This window comes from Coloeus monedula (assembly GCF_965178545.1).
Source record: "Coloeus monedula genome assembly, chromosome: 3".
NCBI classification, from domain to species: domain Eukaryota; kingdom Metazoa; phylum Chordata; class Aves; order Passeriformes; family Corvidae; genus Coloeus; species Coloeus monedula.
The window spans coordinates 119,126,305-119,147,522 of NC_138783.1; the positions used below are offsets into that span (position 1 = coordinate 119,126,305).

Here is a 21,218-nt window from a genome sequence, read left to right on the forward strand (position 1 = left end):
AACCCAAACCAGTCTGGGATTCTATTCCACAATTCTCTCAGTGTTCTCCAGGCCCGTGGCCCCACTGGGGTCATGGTCTGGGGAGGGTGACCCAGTGAGGAGAGAGGGATGGAAGAACAGCCTGAGAACAGGACCCTTCTCCATCCCATACACCCAACTCCAGCAGGATCATCCAAATCCCCCAGTGTGGCTTTAGTGATAAGAATCAACTGGTGCAGAAGGAGGTCTTGGTTAATATTCCCTGGGAGCAGGGAGTATGTTGAACTGGGAAGAGTTGTGGGGTCAGAGGGGGTGACTGGTTAATGTCACAAGTGTCCTCGAGCTGCTGGGACAGTGCTGGGGTTACAGTCACACAGTGTCAGGTGGGACACTCCAGTACTCACCTCCCGACAGACTGAGGAACCACAGAGGCCACGGCAGCTCCAGCTTCCCAGGCTCCTTACAGATGGGAATGCAGGGGAAGTGGAAGGGATGAGAGCTGGGCTGGCTGCCCCGGAGCCGGGAGGGCCGGGGACACCTGAGGCCACCCAGCCCGATCTGGTGGCCCAAAGCACACCAGCCCAAAGTCTGTGTCAGGATGGACATCCCAGGGCGTGTCCGTGGAGAGGCTGGGTGGCCCCAGGAGGGAGGCTGGAGAAGAGCACTCCTGGGAACAGGCACCATGGGGCTGGGGGCTGCTGCTGCTCCAGGCAGGAGGGGAATTTGCTGTTTGCACCCCTGCACTGCCCCGGGGCTCCCAGGACACTTGGTCCTGCCTTGCCAGGGGAAACCCTGGATTCCTGCCTTATTTTCCTCCCGGTCCTCCATGGTGGCAGCAAAGACTGGACACAGCTGGGAGGATACACCCATGGCCTTGGGATATCCAAGGAACGTGCCCAGCTCATGCAGTTCTGGCTCCCAGTTTGAGTTTAAATTGATCTGCAACGTAGAGTCAGGTGAGAATGGTCCCTCAGGTGAGACAGGAAGCAGCTACTGGAATTGAGGGTTTGGACTTTCTTGTAGGTGTGTGGAGGTTAAGGTTGGACAATGGGGAAATTTCTTTATGGAAAGGGTTGTCCAGCCCTGGCACAGGCTGCCCGGGGCAATGCTGGAGTTACATCCCTGGAGGGATTTAACAGGATGTGACAACTGGGGACACAGTCAGTGGTGGCCTTGGCAGTGCTGGGGATGGCTGGACTTGACAGTCTCAGAGGGCTTTCCCAGCCCAACCCTTACACACCCCTCTGATCCACGAGAAAACATGGGAAGCACAACTGAACTCATGCTAAAACTGTCCTAAAACCATGAATACAAACAAAGACAGACTGTATGGCTTGGAGAGGGAGTCAGAAATCCCAGAGCGTGCAGCTCCAGGGCAAGTCCAACCCCTCTGCTCCTGCTGGGACCTCACAAGGTGCCAGCACCTGCCCTGTCTGGCAACAGCGACCGGGACGTGTAATGGACACCTTGGAAAAGAGACTTGGGGCTTCTCCTCCACCAAGGGCAGTGGGAAAGCAAAGGCAGAAGAGCAGCAGCATCAGCGGGTTCAGGGGTGGTGAAGAGCAGTGAGGACTGGTGTTCCTCGGGAGCCAGGGCTGGCACTGGCGCTGGGAAATGTCTTTGTTGGTGACACAGACACCGGGATCCAGGGCAGCCCTACACATTTGCCATGGACATGGAGCTGGGTGCTGTGGTCACACGCTGGAGGAAGGGATGGGGCATCCAGAGGCACCTGGACAGGCTGGAGAGGTGGCACCGTGCCAGCCTCATGAAGCTCAGCAGGGCCAAGGGCAAGGTCCTGCGCCTGGCTCAGGGCAATCCCAGCACAAACAGAGGCTGGGGAGGATGGATTGGGAGCAGCCCTGGGGAGAAGGAGCTGGGGATTGGTGGGGAGAAGCTCCCCAGGCCCTGGCCACAAGCACTGGGACCTTAAATCGCCGTGCCCTGGGCTGATCCCCCAGTGCGGGCAGCAAGGAAGGGATTGGGATTGTGTCCCTGTGCTCAGGTGAGAGCAGAGCAGCTGGGGCTGCCCCTGGATCCCTGGCAGTGCCCAAGGCCAGGCTGGACATTGGGGCTGGGAGCAGCCTGGCACAGTGGGAGGTGTCCCTGCCATGGCAGGGGTGGCACTGGATGGGCTTTGAGGTCCCTCCCAACGCAGACATCCAGTGCTCCCGTGGGTTCCCAGAGGGATGGAGCAGCGCTGCCCTCAGTCTCTGTGGAGGTGCATCCCCCAGGCGAGCCCTTACCTGCTCCAGCTCCTGCTCTGCGTATTTCTGCCGGCTGAGCTCGTTCTCGGTGCCCTCGCGGAGCTCCCGCAGCCTGTGTGCCTCCTGCTTGGCAATGCTGATCTCGTCCTGCAGCTTCTTCTCCAGGTGCACCTTCTCCACCTCCACAGAGCGGTGCTCCTCCTGCGCCTTCTGCAGCCTGCAGCACACAGAGAGCCAGAGCCAGTGCCGGGCCGGCTCCCCAGACACCACAGGGAGCCCAGGCACCTGGGTGCCCACCACGGCCCAGCCCTGCTCCTGCCTGTCCGTGGGGACACCAGGGAGAAAGTTCACCTGGCCAGGAAGAAAGGAAATTGTCAACTGCTCGGGGTCAGCTCTATTCATTCACCGAATACTCAGGATGCATTTTCTTCATTTTCTGAAACACATCTGGATTTCCTCTAATGAGCCTCAAATTAAGCTGAATTTTTGGGGTTTTCACCAAAGTGAAGACTTTGATAAAACAAAGCAGGGGAAGATCTGCCAGAGCACATCAGACCACGCAGTCAGGATGGCTCCATGTTCCCTCCCCAAAATCATGCAAATTCAGACATGTCTTAATCTTGCCTGGATGTTCCTATTTTTCCTCATGACAGAATTAAATCAGTAGGAATATATGGCAACAACTGAGAAATGGTGGCAACAACGAAACCCTGGATCTCCATGGATCTGTGGGATCTTACATGAGGAGCTGACCTGCACTGAGGCTCCCAGCAAGGCCCCTGCTGCACGTGGGTTGGGGCAATGCCTGAGTCACCGACTCTTCCAGGTCAGAGGAGACCACTCCCAGCACCAGGAACCAGCAGGTGAGACCACCCCTGCCATGGCAGGGACACCTCCCACTGTCCCAGGCTGCTCCAAGCCCCAATGTCCAGCCTGGCCTTGGGCACTGCCAGGGATCCAGGGGCAGCCCCAGCTGCTCTGGGCAACCCAGGGGCTTCCACACAATCAGTTCTTCCATACAACCCATACATCTCCAAAACAGAGCTGCCCACTCCTTTCAGGCATCAGTAGGATGTGCCAAGACTTGATGATCTTGATGAGTCACTTAATGGACTGGAAAGTGTCACTGCTGAAGGATGTTCTCAAAGGTGCTTTGAAGATGAATAAAAGCTGGGGTTTTGTATGAACATTCCCAACTCCTCAGGAGCGTGTCTGAGCTGCTCAGCAAATTCCAGCAGCAGTGGCACTGGAGAGGCATCCCGTGCCTTCCAGAGGTCTGTTCAGCACTGAGCTTCACCCAGCCAGCACAGCAGGGTCCTTCAAGCTCTGGAAAAGAAGTCTCTGAGCAGAACTTCAGCACAGCTTCTCCACAAGTCCGGGAGCACTGGGGCTGTCCGGAGGTGGGGCTGAGGAGCCCAGCTGAACCCCGCTGGGGAAGCACGAGGAAGGGAAGGAGTATTTCCCCTCAAGAGGCCTCTCAAGGTCCCCAGTTCCCCTCACAGTCCTTGAGCTCCTGCTCGGTGCCCTGTGTGGAGGACGGGCCCTCCCGAGCTGCTCCGGCTTAAGGCTGCGCCGAGCACAAGCGGTTTTGTGTTTCTTCCTGAGGGGCTTTAGAGCATTAGTTGAACTTCCCAGGAACATCCACTTGTTTACGTGGCTCTGCCCTCGGCAGCAGGGCCAAGGTCACTCCCCACAGGCACATTCCCAGTTCAGAGCTCAGAGGTGAGCCCAGCTGAGCCCTCCTGCCCCAGACACTGCTGCTGCAGGGGATGGACACAGAGAAGGGATTCCTGCCTCCTCCAGATGCAGAAAAAATAAATCAAACTTTCATTGGGAGTATTTCCAAGCTGTAACAAAACTCCACGAGGCTATGTGGAGCCAGCTGTGGATTGCAGCTGGCAGAGGGGAGTGGACTTTGTGCCAGGGGAATGTGCCCAGTGCAGCTCCATCACCTGGGAGCTCCCTCGGGTGCTCGCTCTCCTCAGACCCCAACTGGTCCCATCCCACTGGGGAACAGGAGGAGCCTTTCCAGCACCACTCAGGGGCAGGATGAATCCCTGAAGGCTGTAACGAGCACGTAGGCAAGGAATGGGGCTGCAGACCTGCAGATACATCACACAGATCCCCAAAACCTGGCTGCCTGCAGGTCTCCTGACATCCCCGGGATCCTGGTGCTTGCACAGGGCACTCACTGCACCCCTGTGATCGGCCAGGACGAGCACCTGGGATTGAACCCTCTGTTCAGAGAAGTCACTGGGAATGCAGCCCCCAGCTCACAGGGCAGCCTAGCTGAGGTTTACCCTCCCAGACTCCACTGAAACCTCACAGAAAATCGTTCTAGCCCCAGACTATCCTGCTCTGTTATTTGCTAAATCTGCCCTTAAAATATTCCATTGCCAGAGCACCCCATGGGTTTGGCATCACCAGGGCTGAAGGCTCTTCCCTGTCCCAGAAGATCCCTGTGTCTAGAGGGTCTCTTGCAGCACGTTCTCCCATCAGTAGCTTTACTGGAACCATTGCAGTAATTCCTGGGAGCAGAGACCCCATTCCCGAGGCTGCAGGATTTGATCCATATGCCAAAAGCCCAGATATTCCTACTTAATACTTCAAAATGATGTATTTTTTTCACTTTCCAAGCAACACTCTTTGATTTAGGTATTGCTTCCCCACACAGTGGCAAGAACTCAAGTGGGGATGTGTAAATCCTCTGATTGCTCTGCTGTTCCAACATGCTTTTTCCCCATGAAAAGCCAAGGTGAAACAACCTTGGATGACAAATTCCACGTGAGCTGGATTGCACGGCAGGAGGTGGGACTGGATGAGTTCTGAGCGCCCTTTGAACCCAAAGCATTCCCTGGCTCTGTGACTGTGAAAGAACACACAGTTCTTTACACACGGCCACTCCACGCATCCCTGCAGGAGCCAGGCCCCCACACCAGCTCCAGAGTCCCTCAGGAAGGGGCTGACTCTGGTGTGAGGCACCAGGACAGCTAAAATAAAGTATTTCCTGAAATCTAAAGGAATAGGGACCGTGCAGGAAGAACTGAGTGCTCCAGCTGGATGGACAGTGGAAACCTACCTCTCCTGTAGGTCATGGAGAGACTGCTCAGCCCTGTGGAGACCCTCCAGGTCCTTCATCATCTTCTTCATGTGCTCCTTGGAGTAGCGGTTCTGGATGTAGGCGAACCAGCAGCCGCCCACGCCGATGACGATGGACACCACCAGCATGAAGTCCTTGAGGTGGTTGTGACGGGTCACTGCGAGAGACCAGAGACACTGCTGGATTCAGAGGATCACAATGATTAACCCCAAAGTGCTTTGCCTGCACCACAGTGGGACAGGAGAACTCAGGGGAGTCTTACAAGGAATTGTGGAACAGGATTCACCAAGGGAAAAGTTGAGCTATGCTGACAATTAAAGAGAAAACCAGAAGCTTGAAAACATTTATTCAATTTGGAGACAACAACAACAACAACAACAACAAGATGAAATTCCAAGTCTTCCAGCTCCAATTTGCCTGGCAGTAAGTGGTACAGGGGCAACTCCACATAGGAACCCCTCCAGAACAGCTGTGATCTCACAGGGCAGCACAGGAAACTAAGAACAAAATAATTACTTGAAAAAACCCTGCTGAGATCACAGAGCTGGGGCAGCTCAAGTGTCCAACTGTCAAGTTGCCAAACTTCCCATGAGAATCACAACTCCATGTGGAAACTCCCTTTTTCAACAGTTAGTTCAAAGAAAGGTGTTGATGCATGTGAGAGGATGAAGGTAATTAAGTGGGGGCTTAAGTGCAAAACAAAACCCAAGAAGATGAGTCAAGCAGAATTTTTTTCCTGTAACTCAACCAAGTGTGTGCTGAAAGAGCCACAAATGAAAGAGCAGCTCAGTCCAGAGAGCTGGGACTCAACGATCAGGATGCACTGGTTTTGAACCAAAAAACAGGTGATTCACACCAGATACAGGAAAAAAATACCTGTACTGAGAGGGGGAGGCCCTGGCACAGGGTGCCCAGAGCAGCTGGGGCTGCCCCTGGATCCCTGGCAGTGTCCAAGGCCAGGCTGGACATTGGGGCTTGGAGCAGCCTGGGACAGTGGAACAGGGTGGATTAGACAGGATTTAAGGTCCCTCCCAAGCCAAGCTGTTCTCTGATCACAGCTAAACCACGTCTGCCACACTGGCAGAGCTGGGGGCACACGGGAGAGGACCTGGGAGGTGGAAACTCGAATTGGAAAGGCAGAGCACAGCCCAGAAGGACCCGGCTCGAGGGCTGCCCAGCAGCCCCACACCAGCCGGACACGCGGGGACAGTGATGCTGCTCCTCTGCCCACCACGGAGGGGCTTTGCCGCAGAGGGAGAGGGCCAGGACCTCTCCCCAAAGGCCCAGGAGGCACCCAAGCACCACCTCCCCACCACATGTGATCCATCACTCCCTGGAAACGCCCAGTGTAAATTCAACACTTGGAATTAAACAAGGTGAGCGCTGGCGCCGCTTCCCCTCCCGGATGGATGATCACAACATCCTCTTCCGAGGGAGCAGATCCTGGCAAGTGGCTGCACATCTCTCAGTCTGAATCCTCTCAGCTCCCATCTGGAGAGCAGCGGGGCTGAGAGCTCAGGTGGTTTGTGTTCCACCCTCCCACAGCCACCACAGCTTTGTTCTCCTGCCCCAGCCAGAGCTCAGGCACGTCCAGGAGCTGCCTGGAGCAATCCCCACCAGCCCCACCCTGCCCTGACCCCTCTCCTGCTGCCAGTGCCAGCCGTGCTCAGCTCCAGCACAGCAGCACTTGGACACACCCTTCCTCTTCACCAGCACTTCCAAAGACACGTGGATCAGGAAACTGAAAACTCAGCTTGGATGTGAACGTAGAAGCACAGAATCCCAGACTGGTTTGGGTTGGAAGGGACCTTATGGCCCATCCAGTGCCACCCCTGCCATGGCAGGGACACCTCCCACTGTGCCAGGCTGCTCCAAGCCCCAATGTCCAGCCTGGCCTTGGGCACTGCCAGGGATCCAGGGGCAGCCCCAGCTGCTCTGGGCACCCTGTGCCAGGGCCTGCCCACCCTGCCAGGGAACAATTCCTGCCCAATCTCCCATCCAGCCCTGCCCTCTGGCACTGGGAAGCCATTCCCTGGCTCCTGGCACTCCAGAGCAGAGGAGCTCCAGCCCTGGGAGCATCTCCATTTTCCCACCTTCATTGTAAAAGCTTTTTTCTGGTATCTCATCCAAATCAGCTCTCCTGCAGTTCCTTCTCCCTTGTTGAATCATTTCATCTTCTTTCAAACACAAAGCCCAGGCAGAGCTGCAAACCCAACAGGACATCAAGTCCTGCAGTTGAGCAGAACAATCACTGATAAAACCGTGCCTGTTCTCCCTCCTTTCCCCAAAAAAAGGAAATAAGAAAGGGAGAGAAGTCAGTTTGCTGTGGTGTACGTGGCTTTTCCTGCAGTCTTTGCAGGTACAACGTGTGCTCAGGTCTGCCTGGTGCTGAGAGCAGCCAAGGCCACACGGGTGCAGGACAGGCTGTGCCAGCCCCACTGCAGGCCAGGGACAAATCCAGAGGGTTGAAATCCCAATAAACTGGACAGGAACAATCTGAGGCTCCGCTGTGGAACGGCCGCGGTGCCGTCGGTCTCTGGCCCAGGGCGAGAGGAGCAGCAGGGAAAGAGCTGAAATGACACAAAGTTCTCTCCCAAGGTCAAAAGCAGCAAAGCTGCAGCTGCAGAGCCTCCAGCCCTGAGACACCAACATCAGGAGGATGTGGAGCTGCTGGAGAGAGCCCAGAGGAGGCCCCGGAGCTGCTCCAGGGCTGGAGCCCCTCTGCTCTGGAGCCAGGCTGGGAGAGCTGGGGGTGCTCACCTGGAGAAAGAAAGGCTCCAGGGAGAGCTCCGAGCCCCTTGCAGGACCTAAAGGGGCTCCAGGAGAGCTGCAGAGGGACTGGGGACAAGGCATGGAGGGCCAGGAGCCAGGGAATGGCTTCCCAGTGCCAGAGGGCAGGGCTGGATGGGAGATTGGGCAGGAATTGTTCCCTGGCAGGGTGGGCAGGCCCTGGCACAGGGTGCCCAGAGCAGCTGGGGCTGCCCCTGGATCCCTGGCAGTGCCCAAGGCCAGGCTGGACATTGGGGCTGGAGCAGCCTGGGACAGTGGGAGGTGTCCCTGCCATGGCAGGGGTGGCACTGGATGGGCTTTAATGCCCTTTTCAACCCAAACCACTCTGGAATTCCATGTTTCACCTCAAGTTGTGCTATTTTGTGCCAGATAAATTCCTGAACCACAGGACAGGACCCCAAAGGGACAGACACAGAAGAAGGAATCACCTCACCTTGTTTAGATTACAATTGTATCACACTCCCTCGCACTTGGATAATTTCAGAGCTGAAGTGGTCAGACCTGTTTGCTGTAGGAAATGGCAGGGCTGGAGTCTGGCAGCAGGAACCAGACCTGGAGGGATGGCAGGAGCCTGCAGATCCACATAGCAACTGGCCATGGAAACTGGCTGAAACCTCTGCCACGAGAGCCCTGGAGCGGCGGGTTGGGAAAAGCTTCACGCAGCAGCAGGAACAGCACCATGCCCACCTGCTGTGATCCCCGCAGACAGCGGCATGGCTCTGGATTCAGGAGCCTGCAGGAGCACTGGGGCTCCAATCTAGGCTGCTTTGATTCAATGCTTTTATACCTGTGGTGAACAGAGCTTCAAGAGAGGAGACAAACCCTTGAAACTCTGTACCTGGGCACCACATCGCCCTGCCAGCAGCTCAGAGACCCCCAGAGCCCAGATCCCCCCCAGAGCCCACTTTACCCCCAGAGTCCACCTCCCCTGACCACAGGAAAGGAGCTGGAGCAGGAACACATCTGAGACCACCACAACACCACGGTGTAAAAGCAGCCTCTGCACCTTAGAAGGTCACCGAGCACTTCCCGAAGCTGCTGATTGCTGCTGGCTCCTGAAAGGTGTTTTGCAATCCACTCCCGAAGGAACTGGTTTAGATAAACAACCCCTCCCCATGACTGGAGACAAAGCCATGCAGATGACCAGAAACCAGCAAATTTTACCTTCTGAAAAGGGATAAATCTCTCCCGCAGGTGCAGATTTAAAGTGCATTTCCTCTCCTCACATAGCCTGTATACAGTCATAGAATCACAGAATGGTTTGGGTTGGGAGGGACCTTAAAGCTCATCCCATTCCACCTCCTGCTGCGGTCAGAACACCTTTCACTCGCCCAGGCTGCTCCAAGCCCTATCCAGCCTGGCCTGAAAAGCTTCCAGGCACAGAGATCAGAGGGGTGTGAGCAGCCCTTGACCCGGAGCAGCCTGACCGCCGCGGTTCCCTGCACTCTTTGATCTCCGTGACCCAGGGAGGCTCAGATTCCAGAGCCAAGGGAGCCGCAGGGCAGAACGGAACAGCTCCAGAACAGCCATTAATTCCAGCCAGTACAAGCCATTCACTTTGCCATTTACACAGCACTAAGAACTCCAGAGAAATTCCACCCCCAGCAAGGAGTCGCTGGGCTGGAGCCACTGTTGGAGGAACTCCCCCAGGACAGCTCCACCAGCCACCTCCACAGCCACCAACTCACCAAAAAACTTCACTTTTAACATGGCTAACAAATAGAAACCAAACTGTGCCTGCACAAAAAGAGGCTTTTCAATAACTGTGAGCAAAAATGGCTGATGGTACAACCCAGGCTTGTGATTCCTTTGCTATGGCTCTGCCAAGCCTCACACTGGGGTTCACACTGTGCAGGCAGTTTTCCCAGGATTGGGTGGGAATGGCTGGAGAGCAGCCCTGGGGAGAAGGACCTGGGGGTGCTGGAGTGGGAGAGGCCAGACATGCCCCAGCCACGAGCACTGGGACCCCGAAATTTCCGTGCTGATTCCCCGGGATGGGCAGCAGGAAAGGGGGAATTCTACCCCTCTGTACCCAAAACCCAGGAGAAAGCCATGGCAGAGAGGGAGAGAGCCAAAAGCACCTTTAATAGGGAGCAGACAGGAGCCAGAGGGAACAGATGCAAAGGGAGCACCTGGATCGTGGAGATAGGCATCAGAGAGCTTGAGATGCTGCTAAAGCATCAAAGGAGCCCACGCCTCCATATCAGCCATCCTAAACTCCTTCTGATCCAGCCTGCTGCTCCTTCCCTCCTCCAGAGGTGGGAAATTCACAGCCTGAGTCACCAGCAGAGCCTCAGGACATAAGAGTGGAGCCCCAGGAAAGCCCAGGACACAGTGACAGAGCTCCAGGACACGGTGACAGAGCTCCAGGACACAGTGACAGAGCTCCAGAACATGGTGACAGAGCTCCAGAGCTCCAGGACTCAGTGACAGAGCTCCAGGACACAGTGACAGAGCTCCAGGACACAGTGACAGAGCTCCAGAGCTCCAGGACTCAGTGACAGAGCTCCAGGACACAGTGACAGAGCTCCAGGACACAGTGACAGAGCTCCAGAGCTCCAGGACTCAGTGACAGAGCTCCAGGACACAGTGACAGAGCTCCAGAGCTCCAGGACACGGTGACAGAGCTCCAGGACACGGTGACAGAGCTCCAGGACACAGTGACAGAGCTCCAGAGCTCCAGGACACGGTGACAGAGCTCCAGGACACGGTGACAGAGCTCCAGGACACAGCAGCAGCTTCCCTGGGAGCAGGCAGGATCACTGCCCTCCAGCAGCTCACCCCCCACCCTCAGCAGCACAGAAGGCCAGCAGGCTTTACCCTGTGCACACAGGAGATCCCAGCAGGACAGGATGGTGGGTCTGCACCTCTAGGAGCAGCCCTGTGACATGGGAATGCCAGCCCAGCATGCCTCCAGCCTACAGAGCTGCTCCCATAAGCCCAGAGACAACCTGCTCCTGCTCCAGGGGAACTGTGCTGGGATGAGCTCCCTGGGTGAGGCTGCACTGGGCACTTTGGGTCCTCCAGGCCTGGCTCTGGTGTCCAGTGTGAGCAGACACAGATCCTCATGGCCAAGGCCTTGCTGGCCTTGGGGGTCTTTCCCAACGCTGGCAATGGGAACCTGGGTACTCACACAGGGGAGGCCCGAAGAGCACCGTGTCCAGGGCCTTGAGCTGCAGCTTCTGCCGGTGGCTGCGGTCGGTCATTTTCAGCACTGTCCCCATCATGGTGGCGTTGTTTACTGCCAGCCTGCACAACAGGGGAAAACAACGAGCTGTGGGCACGTCCACCAGGACCAGGAACACACCAGGGATTAGGGAGATATGGGAGCAGGGCCTGGCAGCTCCCTGCTACCAGAACAAAGCCCTCACTGTTGTTGTCTCTGAGCCAGGGTGTCTCTAGGACACTTTGCAGCAGCATTTTTAGGACTGGGAGAGAGCAGGAGAAACCAAGGCCAGGCCTAATTCATTAACCTGACAGCATGAGGGACTGCTTTCCCATCAAAACCCATCTTTTGGTGTCCTACCAATCACTTATAACTATTTTTAAACCAAATCTCCATTGCCTTTACATCCTGTGACACAGACCATGAACCACAGTTCTCCCTCGGAAGAAATCTGGGCACACATGGTGCTGCCTCAAAACCATCCTCATTTTATCTCCAGTAATCCCTCCTCCCCAGTCAGTTTAAAAGCCCCTTTTTCAGTGACAGGAACCTTTATCCAAAGAGCTGCACCGAGATTCTTCAAACCTGTTACAAGTTTAGGTCAACTCCCAGCCAGTGTTTCTCTTACACGGAATCCTGGAATGGTTTTGATGGGAGGGACCTTAAAGACCTCAAAGCCCACCCAGTGCCACCCCTGCCATGGCAGGGACACCTCCCACTGTCCCAGGCTGCTCCAAGCCCCAATGTCCAGCCTGGCCTTGGACACTGCCAGGGATCCAGGGGCAGCCCCAGCTGCTCTGGGCACCCTGTGGTGGCTCTGGGCACCAGGGCCACCTTCCCAAGGAGCAATTCTTTCCCTGTATCTAACCCAAATTTCCCCTCTTTTCACTCACAACTGGAGCAGAACAGGAATCAGGCTGGGCACTGCACATGCCAAGGAACTTAAGGTGATGAGAGAAGCTGACCCCTGCCAGGCCCTGGTTCTCTCCCTGAACATGTCCCATAGGAACACTGGGCACTGACCCGGGCACTGCACTGACCTGGGCACTGCACTGACCCAGGCATGGCACTGACCCTGGCTCTGCACTGACCCGGGCATGGCACTGACCCAGGCATGGCACTGACCCGGGCATGGCACTGACCCTGGCTCTGCACTGACCTGGGCATGGCACTGACCCTGGCTCTGCACTGACCTGGGCATGGCGTGGCCGCTCAGCTGCAGCTTCCGGAAGGTCTCCTCGTACTGGGGCAGCTCCACGTAGGAAATGAGCCACTGAACCACCTCATCGACCGTCCAGTTGTACACTGAGGAGAGCACAAACAGCTCGTTAGGGGTACTGAGCCACTGGAATCGTCATCAAACATCAGAGTCACAGGTTTGGGTTGGAAGGGCCCTTAGAGCCCACCCAGTGCCACCCCTGCCATGGCAGGGACACCTCCCACTGTCCCAGGCTGCTCCAAGCCCCAGTGTCCAGCCTGGTCTGGGACACAGCAGATGTTTTTACTGGACAGAGGGGGCTTTGTTACACCTTAATTTATCATCCTCTGTCCCTGCTCAGCTCCAGCCGCTCCTCCCCAGCTCCAGCAAGCCCTGGAGCTGCCCTGGGAATCAGCCAGTGGTGACAGTCCCCTCCCGACACCCCTGTGCCCACAGCCCTGGAGCCCCGCTCCCCGGGCAGCAGCTGGGTGAGGAAAAGGCCCCTTTTGGCCAGCTGTGGGCACGGCTGCAATGCCAGCACCGACTGGGCCCACGAGGATGAGAAACGAGGGCTCCAGGGAGCCCAACGCCTCCCACAGGGAGCTGAGGGATGAGGGATCTGGGAGAGATGAGGGATGTGAGAAAGATGAGGGAGCTGAGGGAGATGAGGGATCCAGGGGACATGAGGGAGCTCAGAGAGATGATTGAGCTGATGAAGCTGAGGGAGCTGATGAAGCTGAGAAAGATGAGGGAGTTCACAGAGCTGAGAGGGATGAGGGAGATGCAGCTCAGAGAAATGAGATGAAAGAGATGAGAGAGCTCAGAGATGGGTTACTTTCCACACGTGACCAGGAACAGCAGCAATGGAAGGGAGGAAAGGCAGCGGCTGGAAAATAAATGCAACAGGCCCAGCCACCCCATCCCTGTGGGATGTCAGTGCCCTTCACAGCTGCTTTTCACACCCAGAGCGAGGAGCAGACCTTTCCTACCAGCCTGGTTCCAGCTTCATTACTTCAGTTCAAGCTCCAAAATTAGGCTTCAAATATCCCTGGAAGTGTTCCAGGCCAGGTTGGACCGGGCTTGGAGCAACCTGGGACAGTGGAAGGTTCCCTGCCGGGCAGGGGATGTGACTGGATGGGCTTTAAGGTCCCTCTCATCCCAAACTCTCCATGATTCCATGACATCAGACCACCCTTTAGAAACCAGTAACTCATTCTATCAGCCAGATCTACAAGATGATGAAAGGGAAAACAAGAGCAGGAACTAAATCCAGCACTGGGACACCCACTGTGCCACGGCAGCTCTGCCAGAGACGTGGCAGGTCCTGCATGTGCCAGAGGCAGGGCCAGAGCCAAGGCAGCTCAGTAATTAAGGCGCCTGGGGAGTATCAAGAGATGTTCTCCTCCATCCCTTAACGATTTCTACCCTTTCCCAGCTGACATTAAGATACATGCCAGGCAAATCCATCTGTAAACAGCCCTGTAACGAGATAAATATTTCTTACACAAGGCGTTCCTTGGACACAGGACACACAGGGACTCGTTAAGAGTCATGGAATCACAGGATCCTGGAGGCTGGAAAAGCCCTCTGAGCCCAGCAAGTCCAACCATCCCCAGCACTGCCAGGGCCACCACTGACCATGTCACCAAGTGCCACATCCACAGGGCTGCGAAATCTCCCTGGGATGTGCTTCCATCCCTGTCCTGGGAAATTGTGCCACTCCTAAGTGACTTGGACAAGAATTTTCAACACATCCCTGTCCAACTCCATGGGGGAGAGAGTCTGGTCTGGGACACACAGCTCTGGAATCATCACAGAGAGTATCACAGACTGCTTGGGATTGGGAGGGACCTCAAAGCCCATCCAGTGCCACCCCTGCCATGGCAGGGACACCTCCCACTGTCCCAGGCTGCTCCAAGCCCCAATGTCCAGCCTGGCCTTGGGCACTGCCAGGCATCCAGGGGCAGCCCCAGCTGCTCTGGGCACCCTGTGCCAGGGCCTGCCCACCCTGCCAGGGAACAATTCCTGCCCAATCTCCCATCCAGCCCTGCCCTCTGGCACTGGGAAGCCATTCCCTGGCTCCTGGCCCTCCATGCCTTGTCCCCAGTCCCTCTGCAGCTCTCCTGGAGCCCCTTTAGGCCCTGCAAGGGGCTCTGAGCTCTCCCTGGAGCTCCTCCTCTTCTCATGCACAGCCCCGTTGTGTTTTCAATCCACCCTGCAAAGGCTGCACCTCAGTGTCCATTGAGTCACCCTGGGAATGGGAAGGATTGCTGCACTCCCTACAGCTGCATCCACAGAGCTCTGGAAACACAGAGCACATCCCACCCAGAGCAATTAAAGGGCTAAGACAGAAAAATCAAACACAAACAGGACACAAACAAGAAACTGAAACTGATGAACTGATTAGAAGACTAAAACCCAGTATTTCAAGGAATGGACATTGACAGAACTCTTTTAGAGATGAGAGCATTGAAAAAAAAAAGGATTAAATTCTGTGGAATTCTGTGTGACAGCACTGGGGAAGCACCTGCCAACCTTCAAAGTTTGTTCCAAGATTCCCAGGAAGTTTCTCACCAGAGGCTGAACTCCCACCACGTCCCTGGGTGCTGGGATGAGTAACAGCATTTTGGAACAGCCTAAAGTTATTTCTGCATGGACTGTAGTTACGACACTCCCTGGATTTTATCCTCCCTTCTTTTCACTGTGTGAAGGAGCTTTTCAGGTTCAGAGAGTTTCTCCTCAGGAAACACAATCTGCAGGAAAGCTCCTATGCAGCTCTACTGAATATTTAGGATGTTAGCATCCCATTAAAATTCCATCTGACACTGGGTGCTTGAAGGAGAACCTGGAACTGGGCAGATTTGGCTCTGTTGAACACACACGTCTAGGGCAGAGGAACAAAACAATCCCTGATACTTTGGTGGCCACGCTCAGGTGCAGCACTGACAGTTTGGAAGCACAACCCCGAGGAAATCCTGGAAACCCACACCTGACAAAGGGAGCTGGAAGAGTACAAGGACTGGTACAAGGCAGGAAAAGCAGCACATTCCTCCTGAGAGCTGCACACTCTGCCCAGGGCAGCAGAAATCCAAACTCTTTGGCACTCTTGGGAAAGGATTTCTTGGCTTTTTGCCCTTTTTTTTTACCTTCAGATGTTTTCCAGGCCTTCCAGAGATCCTCCACACTGATGAGTTTGTCTTCTCCATGGAACGTGCTGTGCTTGACTGCGGGGTCATGGTAATTCAAGTCTTCCCTCAAGAACTAGGAGAGGAATTAACAGAAGGATTAGGCTTTGGCTCATCTTCCAGGGACATGAGGAGCATTAAAAAAAATTCTGAATAGTAGTAATTTTGATGGGAAAGTCCTAATAAATCTGAATTTTAAAAAAAATGTATTAATTTATTATTATTTCTTAAAAAATAAATATAAAGGATATATTTGATATATAAGATACACACATCTGTATTTTATATAGATATAAGTATATTCCCTGCTGTACCTCTGAATATTTCTGTTCTTGGGAAGACCAGCCAGGAAATACCCAGTAAGTAAATATGTTAAATTAATTTCAATACAGAGAAGGGATAATTAATTAGAACCCTGGGACTTGGGATTCCAGACTTTTCTTTGAATTATAGTATCACCAAAAATTCACCTAAATGGCACAAAGGAGCCAGCTTTATGTCAATGGAGTAAGAACCCAAAAATTATTATTGGATTTGATCTGCACCTTCAAATCCAAGCTGGAACAAATGCCACAGGCAGGAGGGGAGGCAGTTCCACTGCAAAATATAGATAAATATCTGTATCATAGCTCAGTGGGTGCCCAGAGCAGCTGGGGCTGCCCCTGGATCCCTGGCAGTGCCCAAGGCCAGGCTGGACATTGGGGCTTGGAGCAGCCTGGGACAGTGGAAGGTGTCCCTGCCATGGCAGGAGTGGCACTGGATGGGCTTTGAGGTCCCTCCCATCCCAAACCAGTCTGTGAAATCCCCCAGCAGACTCACATTCCAGTGCCCAACAGGGGGAACCAAAGGGTGATTCCCCATTCCTGCCCCTCAGGACATGATCCCCATGCAGGCAGCTTCATCCCCGGGCTCCTCCACGTGCACCAGGATTATATCCACACCCAATGAACCTCTCTGGATCTGGACACGGTGCTTTAACATCAGACAGGGCAGGACAAAGATCTGGGCAGCTTTGAATTCCAGGCTCCCTGTAAATCCACCGCAGGTGCTGCCGAGGCCACCGAAGGTCCCGGCAGCTCCAGCTGGGGCTCTCTGCTCTGCTGCCCAAAAGCTGCCACGGCTCTTCCCGCCCGGGAAAAACAGGGAAGATGGGAGAATTTGGGAGACTTGTGGTTTCAGCAGGTGACTCAGGGCTCCAGCTGTGCCAGTCCCTGGCCGAGAGGCGATGTTGACCCCCGGTGGGTGACGCCGTGACCCAGCGGGAACGCGGCAATGTCACCGACGGCAGCGGCCCTGCTCCAGCTCCGGCCCGCAGCAGGATCAGCTGCTGCTCTGTATATTTAGCTCGGGGAGCACAGAAAGGAAAAGTGATCCCTCTGCTTTCCCTGGGCTCCCCATCGCCACAACAAACGCCAAGGACTCGGCAGAGGGGACGGAGCTGGGCTGGGGGGGCGTCCCAAAAAACGAGCAGGGAAAGGATGCGGGATAGGGCTGTGGGAGCTGGGCTGTGCCCACCAAAGCCCAAAGAGACCTTAAAGCAGATTATCCATCACTGCTTTCTGGGGAAAAGACAAAATCATGGAATCCCAGACTGGTCTGGGTTGGAAGGGACCTTACAGCCCACCCAGTGCCATCCCTGCCATGGCAGGGACACCTCCCACTGTCACCAGATACTCCAAACCCCAGGCAGAAGAACCACTGTGCAAAGTATTGACCTACTTGCAAACCACTAAGAAGCAGCACTTCCAAGTGTTAAAGATCCCACTGATCCCAGGCCTGGAGTCACCCAAAGCTCTGAGCCCTGGGCAGGGGCTGGACCGGACCATTTGCAAGGTCCCACATGGACCATCTCCAAGATCCCATCCAGATCACCCCAGCCTCAGCCAAGCTGTGAATCCATAAGGACAGAAGGAAACTGAGTCAATCCCAAGTCACCGCACCAAGTTCAGGGAGAGGCAAACCATGGTCAAACCAGCCAGAAGCAGCAGGACCAGAACCACTGCTTCCAACACCAGGATGAGCTGGGGTGGCAGTGGGAAGACTTGGCCTGGGAATGCTGATGCTGGTGCTCTGGGGCCTCCAACATCAGGAAAGACATGGAGCTGCTGGAGAGAGTCCAGAGGAGGGCCTGGAGCTGCTCCAGGGCTGGAGCCTCTCTGCTCTGGAGCCAGGCTGGGAGAGCTGGGGGTGCTCACCTGGAGAAGGGAAGGCTCCAGGGAGAGCTCAGAGCCCCTTGCAGGGCCTAAAGGGGCTCCAGGAGAGCTGCAGAGGGACTGGGGACAAACTCGTGAAGGCACACTCAGAAATGAGCAGATCCACAAAATGGGATTTTTGGGAGGGCTTTTTTCCACAGAATCACAGAATCTCCTGAGCTGGAGGGAACCCAAAAGGATCATCAAGCCCGAGCCCTGGCCCTGCACAGCCCCGACAATCCCACCCTGTGCCTGAGAGCATTGTCAAAACTCTCCTTGAACTCTGTTTTGTGGGCCTTTTTATCTGCAGAAATTCCAACTACTGAAGCGATTTTTCAGACCTTCCCATCCCTCCCACATCCCTGGATCTGTGCCACCCTCCCTCCCGAGCACCAGCTCCCGCTGTGCCGGAGCCAAGGGCCAGAGCCAGCCACGTGTCGGGAGCTCGCTGTGCTCCCCAGCCTCAGCAGCTTTTCTGCACTACCAACTCCATCAGAATTACAGACAGCTCCTGTGTCCAAGGCCTCTTCCCACTCAGTGACCCCAGGCAGCAGGACCAGGGCTTGGGAGGAGCCAGAGAAAGACTGAGCAGCAACACAAACCTTGTTTCCTGAGGAAACCAGGCTGGCAGCATCCGAGAGCCTTGGCACCGGGAGCCCACATCCCAAACAGCCGGAGCGGCCTTTGGTGTGAGCATGGAGACAGGAATAGATCCCTAATTAGAAGATTTCCCCATAAGGGACAGTTCTTTCACTGTAATCGAGGCCACTGATGTCATCTGAAACTTCATTGAAAATTAACTTCCCAACAGGAAAACTGCAAGGATGATTTATGGACAGCGTGAAATTGTGGGACAAAACTCCACCCACAATTTATTTTAAAAATACCATTGTCTGTCTGTCCCCTTCTGCCCAGGCAGGGGTTTCATTTCAAACAAAATATTCCCATGACTTACCCCCAAAGGGCAGGGGCCAAAACAGTAAATGAAAATACGAAGTTCTCAACCAACCAGAAAAATGCCCGTCCCTGGAAGTGTTCAAGGCCAGGCTGGACATTGGGGCTTGAAGCAGCCTGGCACAGTGGGAGGTGTCCCTGCCATGGCATGGGGTGGCACTGGATGGGCTTTAATGTCCCTCCCAACACAAACCATCCCGGGATTCCATGAACCCCGTAAAAGGTTTAAATTTGAGCCTCCTGCATTCTTCCCAATAATCCCCCAGCAGCTGTCCCACCGTGGCCCGGAGTTAAACCTGACTGCAGGGTCCATGTGGGGGGAGAGTGATAACCTTGACAGGGAGAACCCAGCAGGAGCCAGCTCAGAGAGGGAAATTCCTGGAATGCCTCATTCAGTGGCTCCAGAGCTTATTGAAAGGTGAACTTAATGCAACTTCAGTAAAAGCTGAGCAGAGGTAAAGCAGCAACTGCATGTACGGAATCCCAGGGACAGGAACCACTGAGGGTGGAAAAGACCTCCAAAATCACTGAGTCCAGCTGTAAATGCAACACCCCAAGTGCAGGTGCCTCTGGCTCTGGGCAATCCCAGCACAAACAGAGGCTGGGAAGGATGGATTGGGAGCAGCTCTGGGGAGAAGGAGCTTGGGATTGGTGGGGAGAAGCTCCACAAGCCCAGCCACAAGTGCTGGGACCCGAAATCCCAATGGATCCTAGGCTGATCCCCCAGTGCAGGCAGCAGGAAAGGACTGGGTTCTGCCTGTCTGCCCCGCTCAGGCTGGACAGTCCTTTCCATGGGGAAATTTTCCCAATATCCACCCTGAGCCTCCCCTGGCCCAGCCTGAGGCCGTTCCCTCTCCTCCTGTCCCTGTTCCCTGGCAGCACAGCCCGACCCCCCCGGCTGCCCCCTCCTGTCAGGGACTTGTGCAGAGCCACAAGGTCCCCCCTGAGCCTCCTTTGCTCCAGCCTGAGCCCCCTCAGCCTCTCCTGGTGCTCCAGCCCCTTTTTCCCAGCCCTGCTGCCCTCCTAAAAGCTGAGGAGAGGAGCTGGGAGCAGGAGCAGGAGCAGCCCTGCAAGGGCTCAGCACTGCTCAGATCCAGCTCGGAGGGGCTTGAGGAGCAGCTGTAACAGCACCAAGGCAGCGATTCTGGAGCCTCTTAGGAAACCCCATTGAATCCCTCCCACCCTGGCTGTGTCTCTGTGCCAAGGCTCTGAGCACACATTCCCAGTAGTGTTGTGTACCAGGAGCTCCCAACAACTCCGGTGGGAGTGAGGGCAAGACTTGCTCAGAGACATAAAACTGCCAGTTCTGCCCAACCCTAAGGACACGAGGCTTATTCGAATGTAATGCCAAGGAGCAGCACACATGGGCTGAACTGGGCTGCCCGAGGCTGCCCCAGTCCCTGGGAGAGGCTGAGTTGCAGCTCCAGCCACTCAGTGCAGGGAACTGCCTCCAGGGAAAACACCTCATGTGGTGGAGGAAATGCAACTGGAAGCTTTTCAACTGTTTTCATTACTCAGTCAAGTGGGATTGAGGCAGAGGGAACAGCCCTCCAAGCTGGGAACAGCCACCCAAAACCAGCAGCTCCTGGCACCAGGGGCCTGTGCCATGTCCCTGGGGACTGTCACCGCTCCAGAGAAACATTGTGATGGCTGGAGTTGCCCAGAGCAGCTGTGGCTGCCCCTGGATCCCTGGCAGTGCCCAAGGCCAGGCTGGACATTGGGGCTTGGAGCAGCCTGGGACAGTGGGAGGTGTCCCTGCCATGGCAGGGGTGGCACTGGATGGGCTTTAAGGTCCTTCCAGCTCAAACCAGTCTGGGATTCTGTGACCTGGGACTGCAGAATTACCTGTGAGTGCCAGCAGATCCCTGCACCTACGTGCTTCCTTTCAGCCTCCAACACTTTGATTTTCCTGTTTGGCTGCCAGCTCTCCCTGGAAGACAGAATTCCTCACCTCCAACGAGCACCCACCACAACTGAGGCAACACTACAAAGAGCTTTCCCTTTTCCAGCAGACTCTTATTTCCATCGGTGCTCATGTAAACAAAGAACAACAACTTCCTTTCTCTTCAATCCCCTATCAGCTAAAATGTCCAAGGCTGACACAACAAAAAGCTGCTCCTTTTTTCGCAGTGAGCACACACAGACTGGAACTGTTTTAGCTGGGTGCTGGAAGAATGTAGTAAACATAAAATCATGGAATGGTTTGGGTTGGGAGGGACATTTAAGCTTGTTTCATTCCACCCCTGCCATGGGCAGCGACACCTTCCACTATCCCAGGCTGCTCCAAGCACCAATGTCTAGCCTGGCCTTGAACACTTCCAGGGATGGGGCAGCCACAGCTTCTGTGGGCAACAATAAAGTGGCTACAAACCCCCAGCAGTGAGGAAAAGCCCCAGCCAGCACTGATGACAGTGTTGAGACCACTTGGATCATCTCGAGGTGACATG

General features: G+C 55.2%; 1 protein-coding gene across 5 annotated transcripts in view; it reads right to left on the bottom strand.

Annotated features, from left to right (window-relative positions):
* Positions 1-21,218, bottom strand: part of STIM1 (stromal interaction molecule 1) — a 68,470-nt gene that overhangs the window by 20,592 nt on the left and 26,660 nt on the right. For all 5 annotated transcript variants that reach the window (XM_082279243.1, XM_082279241.1, XM_082279242.1 and 2 more), the window contains exons 3-7: positions 15,587-15,701; positions 12,436-12,547; positions 11,210-11,325; positions 5,266-5,443; positions 2,226-2,403 (exon numbers count right to left, since the gene is read on the bottom strand). In XM_082279243.1, coding sequence (XP_082135369.1) covers positions 2,226-2,403; positions 5,266-5,443; positions 11,210-11,325; positions 12,436-12,547; positions 15,587-15,701 — 699 coding nt within the window. The remainder of the gene's footprint in view (positions 1-2,225; positions 2,404-5,265; positions 5,444-11,209; positions 11,326-12,435; positions 12,548-15,586; positions 15,702-21,218) is intronic.